This window comes from Labrus mixtus, chromosome 19 (assembly GCF_963584025.1).
Source record: "Labrus mixtus chromosome 19, fLabMix1.1, whole genome shotgun sequence".
Taxonomy (NCBI): Eukaryota; Metazoa; Chordata; class Actinopteri; order Labriformes; family Labridae; genus Labrus; species Labrus mixtus.
The window spans coordinates 5,673,904-5,689,249 of record NC_083630.1 but is presented as its reverse complement, the minus strand read 5'-3'; the positions used below and the strand labels follow the sequence as shown (position 1 = coordinate 5,689,249).

The window sequence follows — 15,346 nt, the reverse complement described above, 5'->3', positions numbered from 1 at the left end:
GTCAAACCACCTACCAAACAGTAGCTAGCTTTCCATTCAGGAAGAAACGGGTCTGATTAGCTTAGCAAGCCTACATTGCTAAAATCTTTATAGTGCAAAAATGGCGTCTGTGAACCCGTTTAACCTCAGTGATTCTGAGGAAGAAGCTGAACGACGGCCTAATGAAAGTGTTGACACAGAGAGAAGCCCGAGTGACGGGGCTCCGGGGCCGCCGCTGGGAAACCCCGAGCCTCCGACGCTGCTGCTGTCAAGCACCCGGACCAGCCCCAGCGGAGACGGCATCGCTGTCCCGGCTGCAGCCACCTCCGCTATGGCAGGCAGCGCCGACACACGGGTATCTGTGGATGTTATTGCTGCTCAGCTTTTACGGGACCAGTACATCCTGACGGCCCTGGAGCTTCACACTGAACTGTTGGAGGCAGGCAGGGAGCTTCCGAGGCTAAGAGATTATTTCTCCAACCCTGGCAACTTCGAGCGACAGAGCGGCACCCCGCCGGCCAAAGACCAGGTACTCGGACCTGGAGGACCACTGAGTAAGTAACCTTATCATTTCCTCTTAGTGCCAGTCATGTAGCTAGCTGTCAGCTGTGTCAGCTCTGTTATAATGCTGCATTAAACAGTTAGCTCGCTAGCCAGCTAACGCTAGCTCTGAAAGCCAATCGATCATGAGATATCCGCTTGCAGCACCTTCAGGGGCCCGGAGCCAACAGGCTGGTTTTGTGGGTCAGCATCACAGGATCAAATAAACGTGATGGTCCAGGTGTGATAGAGTAGTTTAGGATACAGCACATGACTGGATGAGATGAATATGAAGGTGGTATTGTAAAAGATCCATGATTAGTGGATTTGATCCCTGCAGGAAAAAGCACATCGTTCTTTCAGTCTATGCATTGGGAGGTCAGAGGTCAGGATCGGCAAGACAAGCAGGGAAGGCTGCTTTATCATTATCTTTCTTAATTAGGGTCATATCAGTAATGCATGTTTTTATTTACAGGAGAGGTGCATATATACTTTCTTTGTATGCATATAGCAAAGATAAGTATGCATCCTACTACATTTGGTCAACATTATCTTGCTAAGGAAGTTATTGCCTCCTTAGTGTTTTTTTTTTTAGTTTTTTTTTTAAATTGCACCAGCAATTTCTACAGGGCCAGGAAGGGAGATGAAGTAATATGTTTGTTTATTGGTAAAGGGCAATCAGGCTTTTCTCAATTACCCCATTCTACATGTCTTATGAAATCAAATGCATCATTATACAGTGGCAGAAAAAAAGCCTTTACACTATAACTAATATGCCATGAAAATGGTAACCATGGAGACAGCCCAAGCCACAAATCAATATAGCCTGCTACAGAGCAGCATGGGCGACATTACTTCAACTAAGGCAAGACCTTTTTTTTTGTGGCCCAGTTTCACATAGGTGAGTTGAACACACCCATCCACACTTAACATAGACCTGTTAGGCACCACTGAGCTCCAGCTTGTCTGGAAGCATTACATTTGCTATATTCAGAGAGTGCTTTAAATGAATAAAACTCACCATGAGGATATTTTGACATCAAGGTTTTGATGGAAGAGCCTCAGCTCTGTATTCACCACACAGTGATATGCTTACTCTTATCTACAGTATATTTATCTTTGACCCCTGAGGACAGAAAGGTTGAGAACAATGTCAGTGAGCCAATGGATAGTTACACACCCAACTTATCTTTTGAACAATCGGAGACACACTAGCTGCTGAGAGAACTAAAGGCTTTGAGTTACATTGACTTAAGCCTACTCCCATTTTCAGGTCATTGATTCAGCACTAATACACCGAGTCATCATTTCTTTACCTGCCACTGAAAACATAGGTATTTGTTATTGTTTTCTGCTTATAAGTCACTGTGAGAAAAAGACACAATTAGTCATGTGCAATGTAATTGTGGTCAATAATACTCGGATTCGGATAAGGGTTTTGGTATGTCATGACAGTTGCAGTGCAATTGTAACATTTTTTTATTTTGGTTCAGGCTGAGCAACCATGCCAGATGATGAATTTACATTGTAAAAACTCTTGGCAGGTTTCCAGCTCAGGGAACCACAGAATATAAATAAATGCTGATGAAAAAGAGTGTGTCGTTTTATAAGCAGAAGATGTATTCTTCTTCATTCAGATGCAGTAGCAACTGACAAGAGCCGGATGTCCCAAGGGACTGTTGTTAAGTCTTGAGTTTTGGTCTAAGCAAGTGGCACGGGGCAGATGGCAACCAGTCAAATTCAATTCCTGTGAGGAAAAAACCCCAGCCTGTGGAATTAAATACTTAAGTAGACTAATGTCCTATATGTGATAGTCGAAGACCAAACCAGACTTTGCCATGTGTAATAGTTGCAAAGTGCTGGTTGCTGTAGTTATAACCCTCTAACAGTTTGGAGTACGGTAGAAAACAGAATAAATATTTAATGATGTCTTCAAAATGCATGACAGGACTTGACAGCTCCCCTGTTGCAACACTGACATCGAGTCAATGTGATAGCTATGGAGGAGTGTGAGGTTGAACATAGGTAGTCTGTTGTTATATCATATAGGTTATTTATATAGCACATTTAAAACTACCTCACTTGACCAAAGTGCTGTTCAGGTTCAAACACAATATGAAAAGAAGAAATATGAACAAATTGAGTAAGAAATATCACAAAAAAAAAGGAGCATAATTAGATGTCCGAATGTCAAGCTCACGGTAAAACATTCAATGTGTTGCTTTTGACCGTGATTCTCATACTGTACAATATTAATGCAATACAAAGTAAGCATCTTATATTAACTGATTAAATTGACTAACTTGATTAATTGATTTTTTTGGGAATTCATTTTGCATTGAGAAATCAATTTCTAAGAAGGAAGATAAAGGATCAGTTATGTGATCAAATAGACACTTAGACAGTCCAATATGGCGACACAGAAAACCTTGTCCAGCTTGTAAAAAAGCAAGAGAAAAGAAGTAATCATTAATCAGTGGAGGGTGATGACTGTTTGCTTAGCTGGCCCATTCCCTAGCTTATAAATGTTGCTTTACTTACAGACTTATGTTTAGAGTTCTGATTCCTTTTCATCATCTTTTATTTTTAAAGATTATTCTTTTGGAATTTTTGGCCATTATTTGATAGGAGAGCTAGCGAGGCAGGAAATGTGGGAAGAGAGAGAGAGGGATGCATGAACCAAACACTATCAGGATCGGGATGCAAACCAGTGCGACGAGGACTATCGCCTCTGCACATGGGGCGGGCACCTGCTCTGCCAACTGAGCTAAACCATGCTGTTCTTATTCTTCTTACTCTGAGATTATTTCTGTATCATCTCAGTCATTATAAAGGCAAACTTTAAGCACACATCATCCAGTTATTAATCTTTCATTAAGAATCCCTTAACAGTGGCTGCATCTGATTGCAGTGAGTATGCATAAAGACTGTGTTGAAGAAGCATGGACTGCAGCTGTTGCTTTAAGCAACACAGCATGGCATTTTTCACCACCTTGCTAATTTGCAGCAAGGAAGCATGATCGATTCTCCACACTTCATTGTCTAGTCAGATGGTCATTTGCTCACATGATGTGAGGAGCTTTTAAGGTAGCATGCAAGTCACTTAAATTGCAAAGTACCAGGTTGACAGTAAGCTGCCACATGTAAGGAGTTTGTGTGATCCGCCTCATTACACATAATATAGAAGAAAGAAAAGGGACGTCAAATCTCAGGACAAATAGTTAGTCTGTAAAGTGCGTCTTTAAACAGCTGCTAACCCTAATGCATAGTTGACAGTAAATAACAACAACAGTAGAATTGATTGATCAAGATTGTATACCATATGCACCTCTCTTTAAGGAGCACTCATTGGTTTGCCCAGCCTCACATGAACTCATATTTCTTTCACATAGAAATGTCTCTATAATTTTCTTCGCTAGGGCAGGGAGTTGGTTTTGTGTGAGAAAGCTATTAATCATATTGTTGGAGGGCCTGCCAGATTCCTATCAAGTTCTGGACAGCCTCTGAAACAGCTACTTTTTCACCTCTCAGCGTTTAATTAAGGTTTCTGCAGTCTCAGAACCCATCAGCAAGAATCGTCTATCTTTATCTGACAATGATATATGTCCCTGGGAACTAATGCCAATTTTGTTTTATAATTCTAGAGTAGCCAATAGTTAAATGACAGTTAAACACTTAGTTTTCTGTGCAGCCTTTGTGTCTATAATGTAAACGCTGTCATTTCTTGGTCCATTACATCTCTTGGTGGAGTGCCAATTCTTCTCATGAGCCTTAGTTCAAAGGAGAAAACGTAACACAGAGGCTTCCCTCAGGCTAACCTCAGTGGTATGATCCTGTAAAACAAACCAGTTGTCTTGTGATTTACTTGCAATTAATGGGTCTTAACTTTACCAAAAGTCTGCGTCATGATGCAGATTTGTATAAAAAATACAAATTCAAGCTTTGTCAGGTCTGTCCTTGAGAGTAAAGGAAACTTTTAAATTGCTTTCCCTTTCCAGCATGGCCGATGAGCCGCTGAAGCGCCCTTCAGTAACATATGGGTGACATCAGTCAGGCCTCGTGCAATAATATTTACACTCTATGGCTGATACGTAATTGGTCAATACAGCTTGGACTGCAAACAGTAAACCAGAACATTTCCAGTGCTAAACATCCAGAGCCCCGAGTACAGATTTTTACATTTTTGTTGAATCTTTAAACAGGTATAGGCTCTATGTGTTTCTGATAATAAATGAAGGTGATCTTTAAAAGTGTTTGAAAGTGTTATACATACAACTTTTCCCTTAGAAACTTACTCAGAATCTTATCCAAATATGTCAAATGCATATTTGCAAATATTGATGTAGCCTAGTTCGGTTATGAATGGATACGATTGGTTAGAATCATGTGAGGTAAATGTGTACAGGTTTGTGTGACTGCCAGTGCCTCCTCCATAATTTGTGTCCCATTGTCTCATCCCATTTAATAGTTGACAGTCTTGCCAAAACATCCCTCCCATTTATACCAAAAGCTTGTTGGCTACCTCCTGACTATCCATCTTCTCTTGTCTCCTATTTGTATCAGCTCTTTTAAAATGTACCTCTTTGTTCTTGGAATAAACCTGTTTCCCCCCCTGTCTGTCATTACCTGCTTTGTTTATCTACATCCAAAGCAGAACAGCTATCCTTTTATGTTTGTTATTCTCCGGGCCTTTTCCCTAAAAGGCTCTCATAGGCATCCCCATTGTTTCTGCAGGATTATTATTTTCCTTACACACTACCAGAGAGACAAAGAGGCTTCCTGCTTAGCGCACAAATAGAGGTTCATTGTTGTGTTTGATTGGATGTGAAGGGTTGACAATTGTGTGAAGAAGAGCAGAGAGAGAGACTGTGCATGGATTTGTGTGTTTGTGTGGCACCACCTGCCCTGCAGGAGAGCAGAGACGTGGTGTCAGTGTAAAGTGTCAGATCCATCACGGCACAGACAGTACTCACCACAGGCACACAACTGAAAGGTCAGCCAGGAAGAACTGCTGTTTTTTTGCACATTCAACACACACACACACACACACACACACACACACACTCACACAACAAGACATCTGTGCAATCCTTACACAATGTGGAATTACAGGGTTGTTTTCTCGCTCACATGTATACAGACACTCTATAATCCACTGATTCATCCAATAGATTGCAGACTCTCAGAGCCACCATCGTCACACATTGCCAGGAAGTGGGGATGGCTGAAAAAAATGTGCAACACGAAAAGGGGTTAACTTGGCATCAGTGTGACAGAATGAGAACAAAGACACACAAAATCACACACATAAAGCCTCACAAACATACAATCAGACCCGATGCAAAAACATCCTCACTCTATGGTGTGAGCACTGAGAGAGGGTGTGTGTTTGACAGAGATCCATGGTTATACATTTAACATGAGACACAAACACAGCCACACACACACACACCAATACAAATAATAATACATTTGAACAAATCACAAAAAAAACACCCACTTTCAATGCTTTCTCCTGTTTTTGTTGGACTATTAAATGTTTCATGCTCAGATTACCAAACCCTCAATCTTTTTTATTTCTTTAAGAAAGATACAGGTCACTTGAATCATATCAAATCAAAATCTACTCCCTAGATATTTAGAAAAAGGAAAAGAAGATTAAAAAACAATGCAGTTAGGAATGTATGTGCACACAGTTCTCTGAGGTCTAGCATTCTCTGAAGGAGGCAGCTGTGGCTTAGTGGTAGTGTCGGTTTTCTCTAAGGTTGGGGTTGCTGAGGTTACAGGCACTGAACTGCTGCTGCATCATCAGCGGCATTTGAATAAGGGGTTTAATTTAAAATCAAAATGTCAACCTTTTGATTTAGCAAAGACAATGGTTGCCCTCTTTGTTTTTGTCTCCCTTGGATAGCCTTAAATCTACTTCATGCCATCTTTCATTTGACTCAACCTTTCCCTGTGTCTTGATATCAGAGCACAAATAGGACAAAGGAAGAAGGAAAACCAGCACTGTTGGCTAAGCCCGCTGCAAGGCCAGCCTACCTCAGTGAAATAGGAGCACAAGTACGCTTATGTGTCAGCTCAATCTATTCTCTGAGTGATCGATACGTTTGGCAGCTTTAAACACAGGCGAGAGATTGTTGTTTTGAAAGAGTTAGTTTGGAAATGGCCGTTTTACATGGAGTGAAGGTCCCAGCTCAGCAAACATTATATTATGATTGATTTGTTTTCTCCTATGTGCCGTGACTCATATGTGTCTTGGCTAAAGTTTGGCCCTCCTACATAGTTTATAAAGGTCTCTGCTTTTAGCCGAGTTTATTAGAGTTTTCCATCTGTTTTGAAGAAGGTGGTTAGTCATCATGCTTCATCTCAAGCCCACTTTCAGAATACTTTGAGCCTAGTTAAGAGCTGTTAAGAAAAAAACTTTATCCATCCCATAACCATAACAGGGCTGCTGTTGTCTAGTTAGCTGTCCCTGTATCTTCTAGGAGGCTAAAGTCACACATTTTGTCACATCTGTGTGGTTATGTGATTGTATATTTACTTCACTGTTGTGTCTCTTGTCTCTCTGTTTAGATCGAGCAGGCAGCATCAGCACCTTGGACTCTCTGGACTTTGCCCGATACTCAGATGACGGCAACAGAGAAACGGACGAGCGGGTGGCAGGTAAGATGAGCTGTACCGTCAGGGCTGAGACCGGCTGTACTTCAGGGAAAAAATGAAAATAAAAAAAAACGGGCGAGAATCAGGAGAACAGAAAGTGACAGAATGGAAGGACGGCAAAGAAACAGAGAGAATAAAGTGACAGCTGCATCTATAGTGATTTATTTAGTGTGAGCCAAGCCAACACAAATTTGAAACATGTAATTTTGTCTTCAGTTAACACAGTAGAAGTGATGTGGTAATGATAACATAATTTTACATGTTTGATGCTCAAATCCTCTCGATTTAAAAGTGCCATAAAGCATAAATAACGTTTACAGGAAGTACTTCATACTTAATCAGGGCTCTTTTCCTACATGTTAACTAAGCTGTATCTTATCTTTACCTTGGTGGAGGTGTTCATTCCTCCTCCCAGCAGCGATGTTATTCTTGGTACAGGGCCTGTCTCAGCATTCTTTGAAATAACACCCTCCTCTCCCAGAGGCTCTGTCGTGACACACCATGAACCATTTATACAAGGAAATTAATCGTGTAATGTTGAGACTTGATGAAAGAGCCACTGCTGATACAGTTACATGTTCCTTGTTTATTTTCATCAGACTTTTTACTGAATTAAAACAAACACATGAAGGAAGTCTGTAACATAATTACAGGAGAGTCAATTCTAAAGTTAAACTGCTTTCATTGTTGTATTTAAATAAAATGAAAACATGACTTTTTAGACCTGGCACACTGCGCCATAGTGCAGTTGTTTACTTGATTCATCACCAGCTTTCTGTGGTCATCCACCCATATGGTCAGTAAAGTGTTAATCAAGGCGTCCTGCAGGCTCCAGTCTCTACCTACAGCATATGTTGTGTTTTATTTTTTAAAGTTTAGATAAGATTCAGATTTAGCAGTTTTTCCCCTCTCCATTTCACATGAATAAAGTTTGAATTGTCTCTCTATACTGTAAAAAATTAGCATGGCAGTGAGTTGAAAATGTCGATAAATGTAATGTTTATTTTTTAATAATGAAATTTAAAAGAGCAAATAGTTTTTTAAAGGCTGTTTTGGGCTTTTCTAAATGTTCTGAAGAGCAGCCACACTGTATGTTAATGCAAAGTGAAAGCTCAGTTTAAACCATGCAGCAGAGATGATGGTTCCATGCTCGCTAATAAAAATGACTTTCATTCACACACTACCCACTTTATCAAAATTGGCACCTTTCCCCTTCCCCCCTTCCCTCTTCACCCACCCCCCACTCTCACTCCCACCTGACCCCCCTCCCCTTCTGTCCCTTATGCCAAAAATGCCTGCCCCCAGCTGTCTGACTCTGGGTTTTCTGGCTTTCTCTTGACGTTGATCAAACCCCAGTGAAAAATTCTGGACAAGTCACTCCATCCAGACTAGCGTTTCTTTTTTCTTTTTAATCTTCTCCCCCCCCCCCTCGTTATTCAGTTCTTGGTTTTCCATTTTGTTGCGCTTGCATCCTGTGCACTCTTGATCTGCTGCAAAGTTTTAGAGATGTTGGAGTTAGAGTGGGAGGATTTAGTCAAAGAAGAGCAACTGATTTTATTGATGATGCTTTTTCTGTAATTTAATATTCAAACTGGAAACTTGTCAATGACATTACAAGAAGTGTGTGTGTGGGCCTGTAAGCTACAATTATGAATAACACTCAGATTTTAACCTCAGCCTTCTTCTAAAGTAAGTGAAGCCATATTAAGAAATAGTCAGAAAACCCACCACAACACCAATCAAAAACAATCCTAGACATGAAACGATAGCAGTGGGGACGACAGGTTCCGATCAGATGGCAGATTTTCAGTGCACAGCCATGCAACATAGTGTTCCTGCTCCATTGCTTCTTACTTTTTGCGTGTGTTCTTTTTTAAAAAATTTTTATATATAATCTAACGTGTTTAAGAATCTTGTGTGTTTAGTTTTCTTTATTGAGTGTTAGCTTAGACTTTAACGTGTCAGTGTACAAATCAACAGTTTGCTGCTGATGTCTCCTGCTTCAGATCAGGCACAGTAAGAAGCCAGACATACAGTAGCCTGCTTGCTTAATATGAAAGTCGAAAATGTAACCTCCCATGCTCTAAATGACAATCTTGAGTTTGTAGCTTGGATTGTGTCTACTGAAATATTCTGACCAGATCAGTGGCTTTCTTTTGAGTGGCTTGAAACCAGATCATTTAATAAGTTGTAAGTAAGGTATTTGCCGTAAAAAAAATCCTTTGTCAGACAGCTACTAGATATTTAAAACTCAGCTACAACTGAAGCAACATTGACTCCTGTGTTTAATGTAATTCTCATCAGTGCAATAACCAGGAGGAAAACCTTGTCAACCTTTCACACAGCCAGCTTTACCATGATCCTCTGCTGCATGTGTTCCCTTTACATCCATGATTTGCATGAATCCTTTTTTTTTTTTTTTTTTTTACTCTTATGATCTTTTGTGTGGTTGTTTTGTTTTCATGCCCATCTTTGTTTTATTTGTTTGTTCCCTGTCTTTGTTTGGATGCCCTTCCTTGCGTGTGTGTGTGCGTGCGTGTGTGTTGTCACTTCCTGTCCAGTGCTGGAGTTTGAGCTACGGAAAGCAAAGGAGACCATTCAGGCTCTGCGCGCCAACTTGACTCAGGCAGCAGGTGTGGCGTCCTTTTACCTTCTTCTACCACCTGAACTCTCTTTTTTTGTTACAGCTGATTCTGTCTTTTTTCCTTACGAGAATCCTTAAGATGAATAACATTTAGCGCATCCTTTTCATACTCGTCTAACATCTTCCTCGATTTCCCAGAGAGCGAGGTGCCCTCTCAGGAGAGGAAAAACTTCAAGTCGAGCCCTGAAATTCAGGTGGGGAATTGCCTTTCCTCATTTCAAATGAATCACAACATGAGACGTGTTCCTTTAAACTCTAGTGATGGTCTGATGCCTGAGCCTTAAATGAATCATTTCACAGCCTCTCTTTCGTTTCTGCCTCAGGAGCCCATACGCCCGCTGGAGAAAAGAGCCTTAAACTTCCTTGTGAATGAATATTTATTAAAGAATGAATACAAACTCTCAGCCATCACCTTCTCGGATGAAAATGATGATCAGGTACAGAGTTGTCTGAATGTTTATAAACCGTTTTTCTATCTTGTTTTTCCGCCTGCTTGGTTAATAGGACATCTTTGAATTCTAAGTCTTAATAAGAGGTTTCAGACATGCAGGCTGGAGTGCATTATTCTAAGTGGGGAGGGTCATGTAACCATAAATGAATTCATCAGCTTGGATCAGCTGTCCTGCTGCCAGTCCTGCTCCATCAATGCAGAACACACCCTCACTTACAGTATCAAAAATGTTTGATCATTTGTTTCCAGGACTTTGAGTTATGGGATGATGTCGGCCTCAACATCCCCAAACCCCCGGATTTGCTGCAGCTCTACAGGAATTGTGGTACGCCCCTCCCCTCTCCTCGGGACACGGTGGATGTGTCAGTAGGGGTCGATTTTGGTGATTTTCCAGGCAACTGCTTCCCCCAAGATCCCCCCAAAAAGCCCGACCTCTCACAACAGGTTAGCGTGTGTGGACGGTCATGTACAAGTTTGAAGTCATTCAGAAATGAAAGGTTATTTATGAGTTGATTTGTTTCCTTTATGTTTAAATTCGGGCTTTGTCGTAATGGTCCTGTTGAGGAGTTTTTTAGCAGTCGTCTCGATACAACCTACAAAAAGCAAACCAGACCATTTATATATTTATATATAAAATTGTTATTATTAATGCCTGATTAAGTGATTTACAGCACACCACAGAGAGAGACAGTTTTTTTACATTTGCCATGCCAAAGGTTCTTGATAAGTGATTTACTCGACTGTTAAAATAAATAAGCTTTTTTTTGGTTAAATCAATCTTTATTTGTATAGCGCCAATTCATTAATAATGTTATCTCAAGACACAAAAGAGCAGGTAAAAGACCTTATTCTTTGTTTTATTATCTACAAAGACCAAACATTAATCCATCATAAGCACTAAGCTACATTTAGCAAAGCTACAGTGGCAAGAAAGACCACAGAACACAGTGAGCACACACTATGTGGAAATTGGCAGTAATGGCTGAATCAAAGAACTTAAGACACACACATGGACCTTTCTTCTCACTTTTGAAAAAACATTTATTTAATAATGAATGTGAGCTAACTGAGACTATATTAAATCAGTGCTTGAAGAGGCAGCCCAGATGTCCTCTGGAGTTCAATAACTTTGACTGATCTCTGCTGTGCAGCAGAGACTTTTCACAGAACCAGAGTGATTGAAATGTAATGCCACCTCCACACTCTCTTTTTTGTTGTACAATGCTGTATACATAGAAGGTGGCTGCCTCTTTTGGGCTAAATCTTGTAATGTAACTAGACTACCTAGTTAGAGCTAAGGTTATATACTGTCTCAATAATCTTTTCATCCCTTTACAGCAACAGGCAGAAATGGTGGAGGAGTTGGAGTATCAGATCAGCCTCCTCAACAACGAGAAGCAGAGCCTGGCTGAGCAAATCAAGAAACTGCAGAGGTACGAGTCTGCAGTGCATGTTTGGGCTAATAAACAAGTGAAGCAGTCGGTATGTGAGACGGGCTGAGACACTGCCTTCAGTTATGTGTTGTATCTTGTTGATCATATGACCACTCTCAGTATGCTGTGATGGTTGTTCAGTTTCCTCTATTCGTCTCGGTTATCGACAGTTACAACATTTACCGTTATCCCAGGGTGAAAAAATGAGAAGCATGAGAAGAATTCTGAAAATGTTTTCTGCACTTTAGTCGACATTTGACCATAACTGTGTCCAGAACAGTTCTGAGGTTCAGATTGTTAGGCAGTTTCCCAGAAGCATTCACTGGAGCGTGAAATTACAGAGACAACTCTGCTCTTGATAACCACCACCAAGATTCAAAGAAATCAGCTTCCCACATTCTAAACAGACGAGCCATTTTACTGAACTCATTACCCACTACTTGAACATACTTTTTATTCCTCAATAAAAATGATCTTGTGCTTTCTGTCCTCTGTTGTCTCCCCTCCCCCACAGTGAGATTCAGACACTGAAGAGGTCTGTCTCCTCCCCTCCTCCGGCCACTCTGGACCTGGGCTCCCAGAATTCAATGAACCCCTCCTCCTCCTCGTCAGCCATCGCTTCCTGCACTGACCATCACTCAGTGGTGTGTAGTCACTTTGATGTAATGGGCAGACTTCTGTTAATATTGCTAATGACACAAAGTGTCAATAAACCAGTGTCCAGTGAGAGTAAATGTCGTAAATGTATTTGTATTTGTTTACAAGTTTATTTAGTTAGACAGATACCCAGACATTTCATTGTTTAATCTCAACATAATCTAGCTCTGCTTTCAGCCTCCAACAGATAACGGCCAGTATCTGGACATCCGGGGGGTTTCAGACGCTGAAACTGTCCCATCCTCCAACTCTACTCAGAGCCCCTCACAGCCTCACCCACAGCCCCACAACAAGCTTAGAAGTCGACCTCCGGTCCAATTTGATCAACCTAACAGGTGGGCCAGAATCTAGACACAGAAAACTTTTTAAAAAAGGAATAAAATGGGAAACTGGTTTACAAAAACGTTTGGTTGAAATATCCTTAACAAAAAAAGAACAGTGTATGTAAATATATTAATAGCCATTATACCAAACTACAACCCCTATGTCAATGTGTTATACAGTCAACATTGTGAGTGACAATGTACATTTCCTAGCCCAATTCCCTTCTGGATTATCTGAAGAAATAATTCTAGCTCTTAATTTGTGCAAAAAACATGATTCAAAATGATGCAATTGGGGCGCTGGTAGCCTAGTGGTTAGTGTTTGTGCCCCATGTACGGAGGCTGTAGTCCTCCAAGGGGGTTGCCCGGGTTCAAAACCTTGTGGCTCCTTTCACATACGTCATACCCCGCTCTCTTTCTCCCCTATTCCTGACTGTATTCACTGTCCAATCTAAAATAAAGGCATTAAAAGCCCAAAAATAAACCTTTAAAAAAACAGACCCACCAAACATTTAAAAATAAATACATCTTCAATTTCTTGGAATCTAGAATAGGGAAAGTTATATTTCGTAAACTCACTCAGTACCTGGCAGAGAAACAGAGCTCATCTCAGTGTAGTTACTTAATTTTACCACTAGATGACAGTAGTTGTCAGTCCATGTAGCCAAAATGGACAATACAAAAGCATGATCGGGCCTCTTGTGTTCCCAATTTCCTCAGAGCAGGCGAGATTTCTAGTGAAATTCAAATGTTTAACTTCTGGTGAAAGTCATTCCTCCCCATCCTGTAGTAGGAGGAGTGATCACTGACAAATACAGTCAAAGGACAAACTGATATAAATGTACCTTAAATCATCCTACTGAAATACACAGGAGTGATGTGGGAAAGTGGAAGCTCTAAACTCTGTGACATGGTGGCCCAGTGTAATCCTCAGTCATTCAGTGGTCATGGCTAGCTTTAGTGTTTTGGCGGTGTGCAGACTTAGTGGTGCAGACGTTAGTGACTGCTTTTGGTTTGTGGTGTTGCAGGAAGTTATCCCCGGCCTTCCAGCAAGCCCTGCTGTCCTTCTGCAGAATGTGCTCTGACAGCCGCCTAGGAGCAGAGGTTAGCACTCCCGCTCTTTTTCATGCACACTTGACAAACGGCTCATTTATGTCAACATACATAGCGGTAATATGGTTTTTGTTTTTGTATTCCAGGTGTCCCGTATAGCAGACAGCGAGGAGAGTGTGATGTTAATGCTTGGCCGCTGTCTCCCTCACATCGTCCCCAACGTCCTTCTGGCAAAAAGAGAGGTAACCTCACTTCTGCTGCACACTTGCTCTTCATCTCCTCCTCCCTGTATCCCAATCATTATTGTCATCATCATCACAGGCTTCTCCTCTTGGTGTCCAATAGATTCACACAAAACAGCAAGGCTAAGTAGGCGTAACATTCATTTTTATTTTTATTTTGGGGGGGGGGGGGGGGGTGTTCTTTAGCTTGCAACCTCCCAATCAAACTATATTTTTCATAAAATGGCCTGAACTGAATTCATGAAGCTTTTGTTTTCTGTGGTTAACGTTGCTCTGCGTAGCTTTATATTTAGTTTGTATGTTTGATAACAATACATTTGCAAAACAATTAACATCAAGACTATTTCAAGATAACATTTGTTTAGCAATTCATGATGTCACTTTAATGCTAAAATCCCAAATTCTCCCCAAACCTCATAAAAGAAGTTGATGTTGCATCTCCTGTCAGAGTTCGTCTTTGTAGCTTTGTTGAAGGGTCTAAACATTTTGAAATGGAATATTTTTTCTGTTGTTGATTCATCCGTTTCAACATCTGCGATTGTGAGAAATATTTGGTTCTGTTTGCTCTGAATGACCACCAGCCCTCCTTGGTTTGTGCCACAAAAGCATTTCCCAAAATTCAATCTGCATAGTGTGCCGCACTGTGCAGCGGCACGATTCTTCTTTGCAGTGCTGTCATCGGTGTGATTGTTGTCTGACTGTTATTATCATACCTTTAACTTAATGTCGTAAGTGGCTCTTGGCGTGCTTTTCTGATTTGTGCCTGAAAGCAGGATGCAAAAAAAGAGCTGATTTAGAGAATTGAACCTGCTAACACCTCGCTGACTTGTGTCTATCTATTGATTTTGGAATTTCACCTTTATTTATAATGGCCGTTGTATTCACCAATGTTATCATCGATACGCCTCTGCTGTGTTTGTCCCCCCCAACCCCCCACACTCACAGTTTGCTGTCCTTGTTGCCTTCACTGCGTTTGTTTTTTATCCTTCTTTTTTTTCGTCTCACCCATTCTCTCACTCTCATGCATGCCTCTCTTCTAGAGAATGGTTGCACATCTTTGCCAGGTGAGTCTTTCACGCACTCATCTGCATGGTGTCACATGACCTGTCAGACCGAAAATAAATCTCTGTGAAACAAATGACCTGCTCCTCTTGGCTAAAACTGCAATCACACAGAAATAGCTCTGACTTTTCTGTGCTGTGTGCTAATGCCTGGAGCTATGCTAACCTGCAATTTTACACAAAATTATACAATTGATATATAATAAAAAAAAAACAGTTGCCATGAAATGATGGCTAATGCATGCAGTTTTAGCCTAGGGGGTTATGTATTGTATTTTTATTTAATTGTGCCCTTTTTGG

The 15,346-nt window shown here is 40.9% G+C and overlaps 2 protein-coding genes across 8 annotated transcripts in view; one reads left to right on the top strand and one right to left on the bottom strand.

The window, feature by feature from the left end:
- The window catches only part of hnf4g (hepatocyte nuclear factor 4, gamma), a 187,438-nt gene that overhangs the window by 32,847 nt on the left and 139,245 nt on the right, over positions 1-15,346 (bottom strand). The gene's annotated exons all lie outside the window — the stretch shown is intronic.
- Positions 1-15,346, top strand: part of relch (RAB11 binding and LisH domain, coiled-coil and HEAT repeat containing) — a 41,031-nt gene continuing 25,685 nt past the window's right edge. Inside the window, exons 1-12 of one of the 7 annotated variants that reach the window (XR_009676617.1) lie at positions 1-533; positions 7,096-7,185; positions 9,744-9,815; positions 9,965-10,020; positions 10,150-10,263; positions 10,527-10,721; positions 11,616-11,710; positions 12,225-12,354; positions 12,545-12,702; positions 13,719-13,794; positions 13,890-13,985; positions 15,026-15,049. Coding sequence is in view for 6 of the 7 variants with exons in the window: in XM_061064215.1 (XP_060920198.1) it covers positions 101-533; positions 7,096-7,185; positions 9,744-9,815; positions 9,965-10,020; positions 10,150-10,263; positions 10,527-10,721; positions 11,616-11,710; positions 12,225-12,354; positions 12,545-12,702; positions 13,719-13,794; positions 13,890-13,985; positions 15,026-15,049 (1,539 nt within the window). In the remaining variant the exon portion in view is untranslated. The remainder of the gene's footprint in view (positions 534-7,095; positions 7,186-9,743; positions 9,816-9,964; positions 10,021-10,149; positions 10,264-10,526; positions 10,722-11,615; positions 11,711-12,224; positions 12,355-12,544; positions 12,703-13,718; positions 13,795-13,889; positions 13,986-15,025; positions 15,050-15,346) is intronic. The other 6 variants (XM_061064215.1, XM_061064213.1, XM_061064218.1 and 3 more) reach the window with 6 other exon arrangements.